General features: G+C 39.8%; 1 protein-coding gene across 2 annotated transcripts in view; it reads right to left on the reverse strand.

The window, feature by feature from the left end:
- FMN1 (formin 1) overlaps positions 1-15,595 on the reverse strand; it is a 490,439-nt gene that overhangs the window by 180,567 nt on the left and 294,277 nt on the right. For both annotated transcript variants that reach the window (XM_049899606.1, XM_049899607.1), the window contains one exon: positions 13,275-13,362. In XM_049899606.1, the coding sequence (XP_049755563.1) occupies positions 13,275-13,362 (88 nt within the window). The remainder of the gene's footprint in view (positions 1-13,274; positions 13,363-15,595) is intronic.

Consider the following 15,595-nt stretch of genomic DNA (forward strand, 5'->3'; position numbering starts at 1 on the left):
GTGCTGTGTGAGCCTTGTAGTGAAGGATGGTTTCTTATGCATCTTGATAACCCCAGCACCTAGCATAGTACCTGCTATTTAACGGACATAAAATAAAGGTTTGTGGATGGGACAGATGTCACAGGACTCCCAGAGAACAAAACCCTGGCCTGAGTGTCAGGAAAAGTTTCTTGAAAATGAGCATATAGGCGAAAGAAGGAGTCACTGCTCAAGGGGCAGGAGTTTCTGTTAAGGATGATGGAAAAATTAGGACAGAGATAGCAGTGACGGTTGCACAACGTGATAAACATAATTAACGTCACTGAATTGTACATGTAAAACAATGTTAAAATGTGAAATGTTCTATTATATGTATTTACCACAACCGAATAGTTTTTTAAAAGAGAGAGAACACAGGGATTTTACAAGGGGACAGAATGTCATCAGATGAACATATTACGGGGGTGGGGGGAGGGCGGGTATCTGAATTGAGGTTGTTCCCCTCCCCTCTACATTTTCCCATTAAAAAACAAAACAAAACAAGGTTTAGTCAGTGGAGGTGAATAATCATGTCCCCGGCCATATATTCAATACAATCAAGTTTGCCTGAATAGTCCATACCAAAAGATAATGAAGTGTAACAAATGAATTTCCTCATTTTCAATGACACCATTTCCTTTAGTCTTACCTCTAAAAAAAGCTTTTAAACAGCAGCATCGCATTAGACAAAAAACGTCAAAAGCAAAAGTTCAACTGTTACGTTGCTGCAGGCAGACAGCCCTTGAGTAAACCCCATGAATTAAGCCACGCTCGTTCTAAGCAACGAGAATTTGTACATTTCCAGTGAGTGCCAACGAGCATCAGCTGGAAGACCTTCCAAGCAGAAGAAGCAGATATAGAAATGCTCACGGAATGGTCAGGCAATAGCAGGCAGTCCAGTTTTGGCTTGAAGACAGAATTCATTAAGGCGACCAGGGATTTAACGCTCCAAACAAATCTCGGGGCAAGAATGTGTAGAATTTTATGCCATGATAATTTTATGCATTCAATGTTTTGCAGGGACTTGTTGAGGAGTTTCAGGTCGGGAAGTAAACTGAACCGATTTAGGTTAAACCCGCTACCTGCTGCCGTCGAGTCGATTCCGACAAACCCACTGGCGTTGAATTGATTCAGCTCTTGAGCCCACGGGTTACACAGTGGAACTGCTTCATTTGGTTTTCTTGGCTGTAATCTTTGCAGAAGCAGATCACCAGGCCTTTCTTCTGTGGTGCCACTGGGTGGGTTCAAACTGTCAACCTTCAGGTCTGAAGTTGAGTGCAAACCACTGGCACCACTCAGGGACTTTATGTTACATAGGGCAGGTCAAAACTTGGAAAGACCAGTTTAGAACCTACTGCAATCAATGAGCAAGAGGTAGCAAAAACCCAAACAGTGTGGGCAGAAATAATAGGACAGAGGAGGAGGACTCCATATTGCAACTCACAGTAATATTACTAACTAGCTACGGGAACCGAGGAAACTGGAATGTAAGGCCATTCTGAGATTTTAAGCCTCGATCTGGGGAAAGAGCTTTGTGGCACCCACAGAAATAAGCAGTCATGCTTAAGAGTTGGACATAACAGTTGATCTTTTTCCCAGAGACTGGGGGAGGAGTGGAGCCCTGGTGGTGCAGTGGCAGTGGTTAAGAACTCAGCTGCTAACCAAAAAGGTTGGCCGTTCGAATCCACCAGCCACTCCTTGGAAACCCTATTGGGCAGCTCTACTCAGTCCTATAAAAATGCTATGAGTCGGAATCGAATGACAGCAACAGGTGTGGCTTTTTTGGCTTTGTGGGAGAAGTGGGGTGGAAATACAGGACTGGTGAAGCAAGAGGTAGATAAAGAGATTAAGGCCAATGCCAAGTATTCCACCAAGATTTTATCCTCTTCCCTAAAAGGATATTAAAAAAAAAAAAAAAGTAAAATAAAATTCAAAGGCAGAAGAAGCAATATCAAGAGATTATCTGGTTGGGCCCAGAAGCTTAAGGAAATTGGTTCTATTATTTCTACTCTACAGAGTGGCCAAGGAAGGTAAGGTCATTGGCCAAAGGTCTGAGAGGTAAAAACTCTCAAGTCCTAGGAATCTAGGAGACTTGTCTTGCATGGGCACAATTCTGCCTCGGGTTCATCAAACATAGTTTCAATTCCTAGAGGGCCAGACCTGATAATTCTTTCTATTTCCAAAGTACTGGAATAGTGTATCAGAAAATCAATAAATGCTCTCTGATTAAATAATTCTCGAAGACACAAACTTATAAACCATTAAATAAGCCCATTTAATTAGTTAATGCATAACTACAATGTAGACAGAAATCATTCTCTGAATAAAATATTTTTGGAGTCACCTAGGATCAGCCAGACCCTTCCATTTTACACTTTAAAAACTCTCTCAGAAGGAGTGTACTGTCACATTGTAGGTAGAGCAACCAGGGTCACATAACAATGTGTGTATAAGAATTTTGTATGAGAAACTGACTTGAACTGTAAACTTTAACTTAAAGCACAATTCAAAAAAACTCTCAATCTCTCCCTCTCTTAATCTGCCTCTCCCTCTCACACACATACACAAACACATACCTTTTATTTTATAAGCTGAATAAACAAAAACCAGCCTACACAATTCTACAGCAAGCCTCAAAGCCCTGATACAGTAATTCCAGCTTTCGTTCCCATCTGTATAGGGCTCATTATACCAACACTCCTGCAGATGGTGTCAGAAAGGTGAAGTGTCAAATCCACAAAGGGGAGACCCCAACAACTCATTGCTACTGCAATATCAATCATTGCTGGTAGTTTTTACTTTTATCTCCCTCTCCGCTTAGTTGTCCCCGCTCACACTGTCAGTTTAGTTAGAATATTTCACCTACACCTCACAATATGTCGAAAGGAAGTAGACACACGCTGGGAAAAGCTGGTAATTTTATTGGGTTCCTTTACCTTTAAAAATCTGTTACTTGGTCAAGTCTGGTTTCTGGGCTCCTTTTTTGCAGGGAAATTGAGGCAAACATTTTTATGTGGCCCTCTGGTGCCTGCTCTGTACTACAAGAATTATATACACAAGGATCATTAGAGTAGCGTTTCACCCATTAAGATATAATAACCGTCAGCAGAGACAAAAAACAGATCAGTATCACAAATTCAAGCTAACAGGCGCACATAAAAACTACGCGCCTGCTTCAGGCACACGCACGGGGTCAGGGTCTTGCACGACAGGCAAATTCCCTCTCTGGTGTGGAGACTGCTTTTCAGGAGACCAGGGTAACTAGGAAGAACAGGCAGGAATTCTCTCAGCCCTCCAGCCATTTTTTAACCCTTAATACTTTCCTATCCTCAGGTGCACCTTGTCCAAATAAACAAAGAATGATTGAGCATGCTGTTTGAAGGACTCCTAATTTGTAAAAACCAAGCAGAGTTATTTAAGTAAGCTGTTCTTTTTGACTTGGCCTTTGGGCACAAAACACTGGGGTAGGAGAGGCACACCCCTTAGCCTGTCAGATCAGCCAAAGTAAATCTGGTCACACAAGGTGTGGAGGATGTGACAGACAGATGGGGTTGGGTTGGCTCACCAGGCTTTGGCCGATACTGGTTTTAACAGTAAGCCCTATGTACCTGTTCCATGCTTCTCTGTATTTCCTTAAGAAGCTGACGGGTCAACTTGCAAAAACTGAGTGTGGAGTCACTATTTGCTGACTAGATTCATTCCCAATCCAGGAAAGCAAAGATTAATAGGATTATTTGACTTCATGAGTGGAAATTATTTTGTTAGCAGTGTTAACTTCCAAATAGCTAACAAATTAGCTGTATTGTTCAAATTACTAATTACTTTTCAGGCTCAATAAAAACTCAATTTGGAAAGAAAAGAGAGTGGAAGGGGAAAGTCACATAGAAGCTCTCAAGATTTAAAACTTCCATGTAACCCGCCCCACAAAACTCCCACAAATCTCCCCTGACTTCTATCAAGGAAAAGGAAAGGAGAATGGAGGAGGGGGAGGGATGAGAAGGGACAGTGGTAGGATCTGAGCACTGAAGAAAGGGAGAGCAGGAACAGCTTCCCATAGTCTCCACCTGCTAGGAACAAGGCCATCAAGGGACAGAAGCCGGAGTTCATGATGGGAATTGGGCAAAAGGCGAAAAGGGGGCGGGAGGCAGAGAGGTATGCGGAAGGCGGGAGAAGAAGCACTCAGAGACCAGGACAGGAGGCAGCACAGTCCTGCCCCCACTAAAGAGCTCTGTAACCCGGTCTCTTCATTATGGTCATAGCTCTATGGAAACTCTCCTCAACAGGTCCTGCTATCCCCTACTGGCCACTAGGGCCCACCTTCAATCAGTCACAGATACATGTATTACCTCATTCTATGCATGTATACGAAAGAAATGCTAAAGGGCACCAGTTATGAAGTAGCTTAAAGGAATCTCTGTGAACTACATCAGACAGTGGGCACAGCAAAATAAAAAACCAAACCTGTTGCCACCGAGTTGATTCTGACTCATAGTGACCCTAATAGACAGAATAGAACTGCCCCATAGGGTTTCCTAGGAGCAGCTGGTGGATTCAAACTGCTGACCTTTTGGTTAGCAGCTGAACACTTGACCACTGTGCCACCAGGGCCAACCTTACTAGGGATTAATTTCTAATAATTAATAGCTAGCACTTATTGGGAAACCCTGGTGGCATAGTAGTTAACTGCTATGGCTGCTAACCAAAGGGTCACCAGTTTGAATCCACCAGGCAATCCTTGGAAACTCTATGGGGCAGTTCTACTCTGTCCTATAGGGTTGCTATGAGTTGGAATCGACTCAACAGCAACAGGTTTGGTTTTTTTTTTTTTTAGCACTTATTGGGTGTCTCCTCTGTGCCAGGCATTGTTCTATGTATTTTACATTTAATTGTACCAGGTAAGTACAAGTGTTGGCCTCAGTTGGGGAGATAATGAAACTGGGGGCACAAAGTTCTACACCTTGATTTCCCAAGCCCAAGTTTGTAACGACCCCACTCTCCTCCAAGGCAGTGGGAATTTACTGGACTGAGACTGTACTTCTTTCATCTTTTATAAGGCTGAGGTACAAATAATCAGTCCACTAATTCCGCACCACCTTAAAGGAAAAAAAAAAAAATCAATGAACCAACAAATTACAAGAATTTACATGGAGACCTTGGCCTCCAAATGGAATCACATGCTTTTTATATCAATAAGCGGTATCTGAATGGGAGCCACATACAGCCCATGTTATGAAAACTTCAGTTGAGTACTGTATACGTTCATAACTCCCCCATTATCTAATTATCACCAATAATTCAATTCTAATATGCTATTTCAATATCTGTAGTAAAATGATTCAACTTAATCTTTGTTAGCTATTTGCGGTTGAGGTCGTACCAAAAAGGATTTCTAAAAAAAAGAAAACTGGAACCTAAAAAGGTTTTATTTTGAATAAAAAGAAAACAAAGTCCACATAATATAAATTCTAATTTTCTTGAAAAAAAAATCTTGACAAGATAGGAGTAATTGCAATTTTATACTACATGCCAGCATTGATTAAAAAGGAAAGTACAGCCACACAAAAAATGAAGAGGCACAGACAAAAGATGCTTCCAGACACATAAAGAATAAGAAATATCAAAGGATTTTACAATCTTAGCTACATTGCTAAATGCCTGCTGGTACAATGTGTTACTTGGTAAAGACCTTAATTTGGGCTCTGATGGAATAGGAGGCAAGTGTAAATGACACATTAAACTGGAGCTGGCTGGGAGGTGGAAGAAATGACAGTCACAAAAGAGATACTTTTCTAATATATTCCAAAAGCTCAAAATCACTCAATCTTTTAAAGCAAAAACTCCATCTCTTACCTAGGTCCAGGCATGTACTATGCCCGAAGGTGCCCAAGGTACCACTTTATAGGTACTATTTAAATTGTCCATGGTTCAAACCTCAAAGAAGGGCATACAGCATAGAATTCACAAAACCTCCCCCTTACATCCTCTCTATTCTCTGTAGGGCAGTGGAATGAGAAACAGTTTGTGTTAAGCTGCTTCTGTTCTTCCATTAGTTCTGGTTCTTTTAAACCAAAATTACATTCCAGGCAGATTGGATGGTTTTAGCCAGTTGCCTGAAGGTAAAGTACAAAGAAATACCACCCTCTGCTTTCTGGACTCAGCTCGGTGAGTGAAGGAATGCACAGTGGTTTAGAAAAAGATGGGTGGGATTCCTGCTGCTCAGGTGGTTTTGACTCAGTGGGAGGAAGACAAAGGTGGGAAAAGAAAGTATTAGAACTATTTTTATTTATTTTATCTGAAAAAAAAAAGAACGCTTCCAATATTTAACATATGGATTGACGCTGGCACCCTCGTTCAGCCGTACATCAGCAGATCACGATCACACATCATGTTTGGTGGGTAAGCGCCTTCATCTGTGGCACCCCCAATTGTTTGCTTTCGCAACCTGCAGGGTTTTTTTTTTGTGTCCAATTAAATGAATTTTTCAGATTCTAAAGTCTGGTTTTAACTAGATTAAACTTCACCAAACAAACAAATTGGCTTCAAAAGATTCCTACAGGGAAACTCCAAATTGAAGATAATCCGTCAACAATAAGGAAATGGCAGAGCTGACACTTCTGTTGCTTGTACAAGCTCTTCATCAGTCATGGAATGAGGTAAAAGCAAGGACAATCAAATCAGATTTGCCAAACAGTTGCCCCCTTAAAAACAACAGAATTGATCAAGATGGAAATGTGACTTCATATCCACTCTTGTTAGTAACGAGCCACCTCAACTTCTAAATCGAGCCTTGAGATGTTAACTAAAAGCCATCAAAGTCAGAAAGACGTTTAAAAATATTATAGATCCCCTTTAACTCACACTTCAGCATGTTTTATAATGAATGTGTCAGTTACACAGCACATTTACAGAAAGTACATGTTTTAGAACACATACACTGAGATGCATGCTCTAAGCTTTTTGTAATAGAGGTGCAAAATAAGAAAATTTGGAGGCCACTGTCTTTAAGGGTAGGTTCTTCCAGGCTGGAGTCAGACTGTTCCTCTGAAAGTCCTAGGCAATTCACAGAGAATTTCAGAGGCCTGGTCAAATTCATTACGTTTTAGACCGCTAGCATAAACCCTGACAGAGATTTCTGGAAATTATTAAGCCAAAAAGCAGTGAGGTCCAGTGGGCATTCTCAGATTTGGGACCTTGGGTTTTAGACTCTGGACATACAATTAAATTGTTTGTCTCTCTCACATTTTGAATTGAGAGTCCTAAACAGAAAGATAGTCTTTGATGGAGATAAATTCCAAACTGAAATTCTGAACCAGCAGGAACTAAACTGAAAAATGTTTTATTTTGATTTTAGGTTAAATATTATAAATACGAATTCTGAGTGTACGGGAATTTCCAAATGAACGCCAGGAGGTTTCTGGCACCTAGTCTGTTGCAATGCACATGGAGGTTTATATCAAGAATAGTCAACAGCAATTTTCCATTTCCCCTGGGAAAAGAATAAGAGGAAATCACTAACATGGAATGAAAACACTAATTTGCAATCATGTAGGCAGTTAGTGTGTCCAAGGATGTCAAAATGCTTTTAAATACAAGTCATCCCCATTTAGCAGATGGAAACACGCAGTTAGTAAATCACTTATTCAGAGTCTCTCCTGGACCAAATACAAGAGCTGTGGGTATTATGGTCAGCCTCCTGAAACCATTCTTCCCCTACAATCAAGGACTTTCTTTTAGTTATGCAGTGTTTTAAACTTTAGTCAGGGTAGGGATTTGGCTTTCTCCCACAAGATGTCAAACATCATCTTGGGTAGAGAGAAACAGATAAAAAGGGTTACTTTCTTAGAGATGTTATGTCTTCAAATTATCCCTATCCACTTAGCACCAGACTAGGATTTTCAGAAGCTTATTGTACACTTTAACATAAATGTCCCCAGTCATCTCAGCCAAAATAGAACTGTTTTCTACTTCTACCACTGTGTCTTTTCCTCTACTTCTAGTTTCTACTTTTGGCACCATTATGCACAGAGTTGCTGAATCCAGAAACCCAAGGTACATCTAAGACTTCTCCTCCATCACTTCTTGCATCTCATGTGCCTAATTCTAGCAATTCTCTCTCCAAATACCCCTTGAACATATCTCCTTTACCTTTCCTGTACATTTCTCCTGTACCTTCCTATCCACACTTCTGCAGACACAGCCTTAGTTCAGGTTTTTGTCATACATAATCTGAACCATTAAGACAGCAGACTTTCTGCCTCAGTACTAGTTGTGTTTATTTATTCAACAAACACCTGTAGATCATCATCTATGTGCCAGGTACAAGTATAAGACGCTGGGGACACATCAGTGAGCAATTATCTTCTTCAATCTACCTTTTGGAGCTCATATTCTGGTGGTGCAGGTAAACGAAAACGTACATAGAAGAACACATAAAATAAGTGCTATGAAGAATTTAAGAGAGAATTGCCTAGGTGACTTACATTAGGGAGAGGTGTCTGGGTGGGCCTCCTTGAGGTGACATTTAACCTTAAACTCCAAACAAGAAAAGGAGCTAGCTTTGGACATGTCATCAGGAAAGACCAATTGCTAGAAAAGAACATCACATTTGGTAAAATGCGACAAAATCCAACGAAAATGCTGGAACCCTCAATGAGATGGATTGACACACTAGCCTCAACAATGGACTCAAATGTATGAATGATCATGAATATGGTGCAGGATTCAGGCAACGTTTCATCCTCTTACACATAAGGTTGCCATGAGCTGGAGCCAACTCAATGGCAACTAACAACAACAACATATAAAGAGTGGAACGGAAGAGCATTTCAAATAGAGGGAACAGCACACTCAAAGATACAGAAGAAAGAGAGTTTGACAATTTTTAAGGACCCAAAGAACACTGTAGCTCGAATGTAGTGAGGGGGAAGCAAATACAGCGAGGTGAAGTAGAAGATACAGGGCGTGGCCAGAGCACTCGAGGGCTTGGAGGTCAGTCAGTCTTCCATACTATAGCCTGATGTATATTTCTGTACTCAGGATCAGATCAAAGCACTTCCCCCCTGATATTTCTTCTCCCTGTTACTGATAGGATAACATCCAAATGTCTTACCGTGAGATTCAGGGCCCTTCCTGGTCTGGATGCTAATTATGCTTCTAGCCTTGTGCCCTGAAACAACCCACATTCACATGCAATCTATACACTCTAGCTATGCCTCCTTTTCACAGGCCTTATTTTATGCTCTTTCCTCAACTGGAAAAGCTCCTTCTCTGGGTGATACGACCTCTGTGAAGATCTTCCCTGAATTTACAGGTAGTGTCAGTCAAGACATTGCACTCTCATTCCACAGCCAACTCTACTGTAATCTTGGGCTACTTGAATATTTCTCAGCATCCTGTGAGCTCTTAAGATGAGAGTCTGTATCTCACGTGTTGGTGTAGTCACGGTACCCGATACAGAGATGGCACTCAATACATGTTTACCGAAAGAATGAATTCATGAATGAAGTGATGGTAGTTTTGCCCAAATGTACTGGGATGGAATACGTGACTTTATCTGATTTCATCTAGTCTAAAGTTTAGTCTATTTTTTTTAAAGAAATCCTATCAAATTTAGTGAACATATTGAATGTCTTCTATATGCTAACCCAATTAGTTATAAACAATGTTCAATTATCAAGAACAGAAAAAATCCCTAGCAACATGACACAAAGGAACAGACACTGGCTCTGCCACTCATGATCTGTGAGGTATAGGGTGAAGCTTCTACTTCCTGAATGTGCATTATAGGCAGTGCCTAGTGAGCAATGGAGAAGTTGCATATGAGGAAAAGAAGGCTGTTCTTAAGGAGCTGAACCAGTAAAAGCCAGATTATTCATCTGTGGGAGAAAAGAGTGGACTAAAATATCCAAAATGGTTATCAAGATACCCAAGCTGTAATCTCAGCGAGCCAGAACTGAAATGTCGGTGTCATTTAGAAAATGGAATGCTTGAAGTCCTCCGGGATGCCTGTAGACACTTCTCTTTCTACTGAGTAATATGCTTTACAAGATTCAGGTGTTTTGTTTCCAAATTTGTTTATGCCTTTCTCTTTATACTCATGTCTCCATCTCTTCAGTTGTTCATGCATTCATTCAAAAACTACCTATAATGCATGTGACTGGCATAGAGTGATGGAATTGACATTTTAACGTAGAAACTAGCAAAAACAAATTGATATAGTCAAGTAGAGGTAAGTGATAGGAAGAAAATAATGAAAACAAACATTTTAGTCATGAGAAAGGAATAGTCTCCTCTATAAAAAAATGAATACATTAGCTTTCTGGTTTATACATCTTCTTCTGAGTTAGGAAAGTACAAGTTAGTGGTTCTGCTTTTGTGTACTCACAAAGATGAATATGTGACAAAGGGGATAAAGAGCAGCCTCAGAACTGTGGTCATTTCACCATGGTTGATGTGCTGTGAGGCCTTGCCCAGGCTGCCAGCTGGCCTCCCCTGAGCCCATCTCACTGCACCCCCCTTCACATTAAAATAAACATCTTAAGCCAACGACAGCACAGGGAATCCTTTCATCAGGATGACAACACAAGGCCAAGTGCATTCCATTCACGACCAGACATGGATTCAGAATGAAATACAACTGACACAGCTCGGGCATCTAAGTGACCTTCAGATGCCAATGTCAGTCAAATGATTCCAAAGGAAGATTAAGCTCTGGTTATATTGCCATATTCATCTGGAATGTATTACTAAATGAAGAAATGGAATGGAGTTTTTTGTTTTAGAACTTAGGAGCCAGATCTCTGAGGTGGATAGCAGAGGTGATTGAGTCAGAATACAGAATTACAATGGTGCCCATAAGTCCTCAAAGTTTATGACGCTACAACTGACATTTCCAATGCTGAAATAAAAGTTCACTTCTAACTTCGCGTAAGCCTATCCTTGGCCAGAGAAGAATACTGGAAAATGTCTGGGTGAACTAATTTTCTATTCAACTCACCATGAACATTCAGTCCAATAAGACTGGGATGCCACGGAAGATGGTTTGTGGTCCTGATCTGGCAACTAACTAGAATATCACATGGCTGGGATCACTCTTATCCATGTGGTTGTCTGATACACTACAGCAGAAAACGCCTAAAAAGGACGTTCTTGTTACTGCTGCTGTTAGGTGCCGTCGAGTTGGTTTCTACTCATAGAGACCCCACGTGACAGAGTAGGATTTTCCATGAGCAGATCACCAGGTTTTTCTCCAGCAGAGCTGCTGGGTGGGTTCAAACCACCAGTCTTTCGGTTAGTAGCCAAGCTCTTAATCGTTGCACCACCAGTGCTCCTTAAAAAGAACATGATGTTAATAAAGTCTAACGTGATGTTGCATTGGGAAGACTCATATCCATGGTGTTTCACCAGATTCATGAATAGTTATTGTTTACGACAAGAATCTGCCGCTATACCTCAAGAATCCCTAATTTCAATGCCTACATCAAAAAAGTTAGTACCCTTCCCAAGTAACTATAAGCTTCTCTGTCTAGACTTTTTGTTTCATCTTTTTTTTTTTTTTAAACCCTAGAATCACATTCTTCTGGTTTAAATTCACCAGAAACTCAATTCTTTCAGAAGATATAACACCTAAACTTACTGAAAGATTTCTCTGGGTCGACCTTTTTGCCACCCTTTGCCCCAAACTCAGATCAACTACTAGAAACATATTCTGAAGCTTAATATTCACACTTATATATTCAGTTCTATTAAAAAACCTATTACTGATTTTAAATACTGAAAATTGACCAGCTTATTTGAATACCGTGTGATTATCATCTAATTTAGGAGATTTTTAATTTTCTGTGGAATTTGTACAGTTTGTAATACACCAAAATTTTAAGCCACCTCCCCCAAAAGAATGTTCCCCTGAAAGGAAAAGTTGTATGTGAAAGTATGTGTCTTATGGTTCTGAACCTATGGGAGTCTTCTGCTGTGAACCAGAGTAAAATACCTTTGGGTATTCACAGACTGAAACCTAAAGGGCAGTGTGGTTTGAGAGCGTCTCCGCTGTTGAACCCATGTTTAATTCTCCTGAAACCATCTAAGAGAGATCGTATTACAACTCAGACTATATTATAAGTGACATGTCAAAATAAAGATTTACATTTAGTTCATTACTGAGAAAGGGGAGTATTGTTTTCATGCAAGACACAGATTTCAAAAAAGTAGGATGGCTGCTGGTCCACTTTTCTAGAGACTAAGGAAAATATATACAAGTAAAATTTCATCTTTTAAAATGCATTTTATTTAAAATTGAGCCAAAGATAACTAAGTAGAAACAGTCTCATTTGGAAAAAAAAAAAGGGCGGGGGAGGGGATTAAGAAACAATGACATAACCAAATGGTTGATGAAGGAAATTGTCTTTCCATAGAAGTAGTCCAGCTAATGAAGAAGAAATGATGGCATTAGTACAACATTGTTCTGCAAACTTCTAATGAAATGATGGATCTGGGCAAAGATCATTACTAACATCACATAAACAGACAACCAGGAATTATGTATATCCTGATAGAATGTGAAACATCTACAAGGTATTCTTCTTCCCAAATTAAACCAAAATCAGATCAAGCTAACAGTTCACAGGAAACACAGGAGTAGAGGAACATGATAAATGTTAACACGACAATGCAATCAGCAAAACTGAGGATGTGGGAAATTCTATAGGACAAGTGACTTGGTTTCTTCAACAAATAAATTACAAAGAAACAGAACAAAACAAAAGAAAAAAGATGAAGGGTAGGAACTTCTAGATTAAAGAAACTGGACAGACATGCCAGTCAAAGGCATGCATGAAACTTGTTTGGATCCCCATTCAAATTAATCGGAAGTGAATGGATGAACAATGAATATATGGACAATCAGGGAAATTAGAACTACGTATTTAATGATACTGGGAAATTATTGTTACTGTTTTTAAAAGCATGATAATGGTATTTACTGGTGTTTGAAAAAGTATCCTTATCTTTTAGAGATAGCACTAACATTTTTAAAGGATGAAATTACAAAACGTGTGGGATCTGCTTCATAATAACCCAGTTGGGGGGAAGCTGCTTTTGATGAAACAAAATGAGTTGATGATTTTGTGGCTGGGTGTTGGGAACACAAGGTATATTATAACACAGGTTCATTTTAATATTCTCTGCATTAAGTTAGAAATTTTTCATGAGAAAATGCTAAAAAATTAAAAAGTTGGAAAAAAGTGACGGAGGAGACTTACCCTGCTGGATGTCCTTCATTTCTAAATGCAAACTAGATATCAAGATCCCCACAGCTTGAGACCGTTTTCCGTCCAACAACTTGATGATCTGGGATTTTAAAGACATGAACACAAGCTGAAAAAGCCATGCACTCTTCCAGAAAGCATACCAAAAATGTGAAGGCTTTCAGTACCCTGGCGGATGAGCTAAACTGATACTACAGGCACTCTGTTTTAAATAATACTTGGATTTGAAAGTAACTTAGCCACAATAGACATTTTAGAAAACAAAGAAAAAACAGCATCCAAAATTCCACCAGCCTAATACAAGCATTACAATCTTTATATTTTCCTCTTATCTTCTTACCCAAATGCATCTTAACTAAGTCGTAACTGTAATACATGTTCAATTCTATCTAACCTTTTCACTTATCAGAGGCATATGTTCATGCTGCTACTTCTTTACTCACTTCATAACCTCTGACCTTTTGGGCTATGTTGTCCACTGAGTGGTTTAGTGGAAAGAACATTCTGATCTTGCCAGCCCTAAGACCCTGGGAAAGCGACTTAACTCCCAGGAGTTTGACTTCTCCATCCTGAAGCACAAACTTCCCCGTTATTGGACTTGACTGAACTGTTGCTTCCCATTTGTGCTATTATTAATACAAACAGTGTAAGACTTTGCACATAAAGCTTTGAATTTTAAATTGTTTAATATTGCTCTTGTATAATAAACTTTTACAAGCTTTTCAGAAACTTCAAATACCTCACTGACAATTTTTTCAACCTTCATGAATATCCCTTGGAGAGCTCTTCCCAGCCCTGTGTTTCTCTAGACCTAGTAGAATGAATCAGCTCCTGATAACATATCACAAAGGACTCACTAAGGAAAAAAAAAAATGATCTTTTTTCTCATGTGGCAGAGCTACAAAAATCAATAGAAAGTACACACAAGCCATCACCAAACCTTATAAATGCTTCTAATGCACTTTGCTGGATAAAATGCAAACTCAACAACCACGTTACCCCTCCCGCTTAGGTACATGCAGACTCTCCAAAATTCAGCAAAGATGAGACTCAACAGTAAGAAGCCCCTATATTTATACTGGTACCAGATTATCACAGTTGTCTGCTGGTTGGACAGTAAGATATAACATGAGTTTGTTCTAACTAAGATTATCTAATTGTCTAATTACCTATCTAGCCATTGAAACTGAATCAATTACTGTCTGTCCCTTGTTTTTTCATTTCCTGCTCAGAACGGCTACTTTCACATAGCTATTAGACCTAAAGTAAACACTAAGTTTTATCAAGATGAAAGGAAAATTTGATTTTTCAGTTCAATGTGTTTAATCATTTCAACATTAGCTTTGGAGAAAGATTCTCAGGGGACACAGTTTTTCAGAAGTTTTAAATAGAAATAAGCGCTTAACTATTTTACAAAAGGAAAAGCAAAGGAGGGAAACATTAGGCACAATCAAATATATTCTTTAAAAACTCAATTTCTGGCTTTTTAGAAATTGAAAACCAAAAAAAACCAAACCAAAGCTGCTGCTGCCATGTCCATCCCAACTCACAAAGACCCTAAAGGACAGAGTAGAACTGCCCCGTAGGGTTTCCAAGGCTGTAAATCTTTACTGAAGCAGATTGCCACATCTTTCTCCCACAGAGCAACTGGTGGGTTCAAAGTACTGACCTTTTGGTTAGCAGCTGAGCATTTTAACCACCAGGGCACCAGGTCTCCTTCTTTTAGTAGATGTTGTTGTTGTTAGGTGCTGTAGAGTCGGATCCGACTCATAGTGACCCTACATACAACAGAATGAAACATTGCCTGTCCTGCACCATCCTCACAATCGTTGCTATGCTCGAGCCTATTGTTGCAGCCACTGTGTCAACCCATCTTGTTGAGGGTTTTCCTTGTATTCACAGGCCCTCTACTTTATCAAGCATGATGCCCTTCTCCAGGGACTGATCCCTCCTGATAACATGCCCAAAGTATGTGAGACGTAGTCTCTCCATCCTTGCTTCTAAGAAGCATTTTCGTTGCACTTCCATGACAAACTTGTTCGTTCTTCTGGCAGTCCATAGTATAGTCAATATTCTTCGCCAACAGCACAATTCAAAGGCGTCAATTCTTCTTTGGCCTTCTTTATTCATTGTCCAGCTGTCGTGTACATATGAGGCGATTAAAAACACCACGGCTTGGGTCAGACGCACTGTCATGGATTGAATTATGTCTCCCCAAAAAGTGTATATTAACTTGGTTAGGCCATGATTCCCAGAATTCTGTGGTTGTCCTCCATTTTGTGATATTCCTATGTGTTATAAACCATAATCTCTGC

Source organism: Elephas maximus, chromosome 10 (genome assembly GCF_024166365.1).
Source record: "Elephas maximus indicus isolate mEleMax1 chromosome 10, mEleMax1 primary haplotype, whole genome shotgun sequence".
Classification (NCBI taxonomy): Eukaryota; Metazoa; Chordata; class Mammalia; order Proboscidea; family Elephantidae; genus Elephas; species Elephas maximus.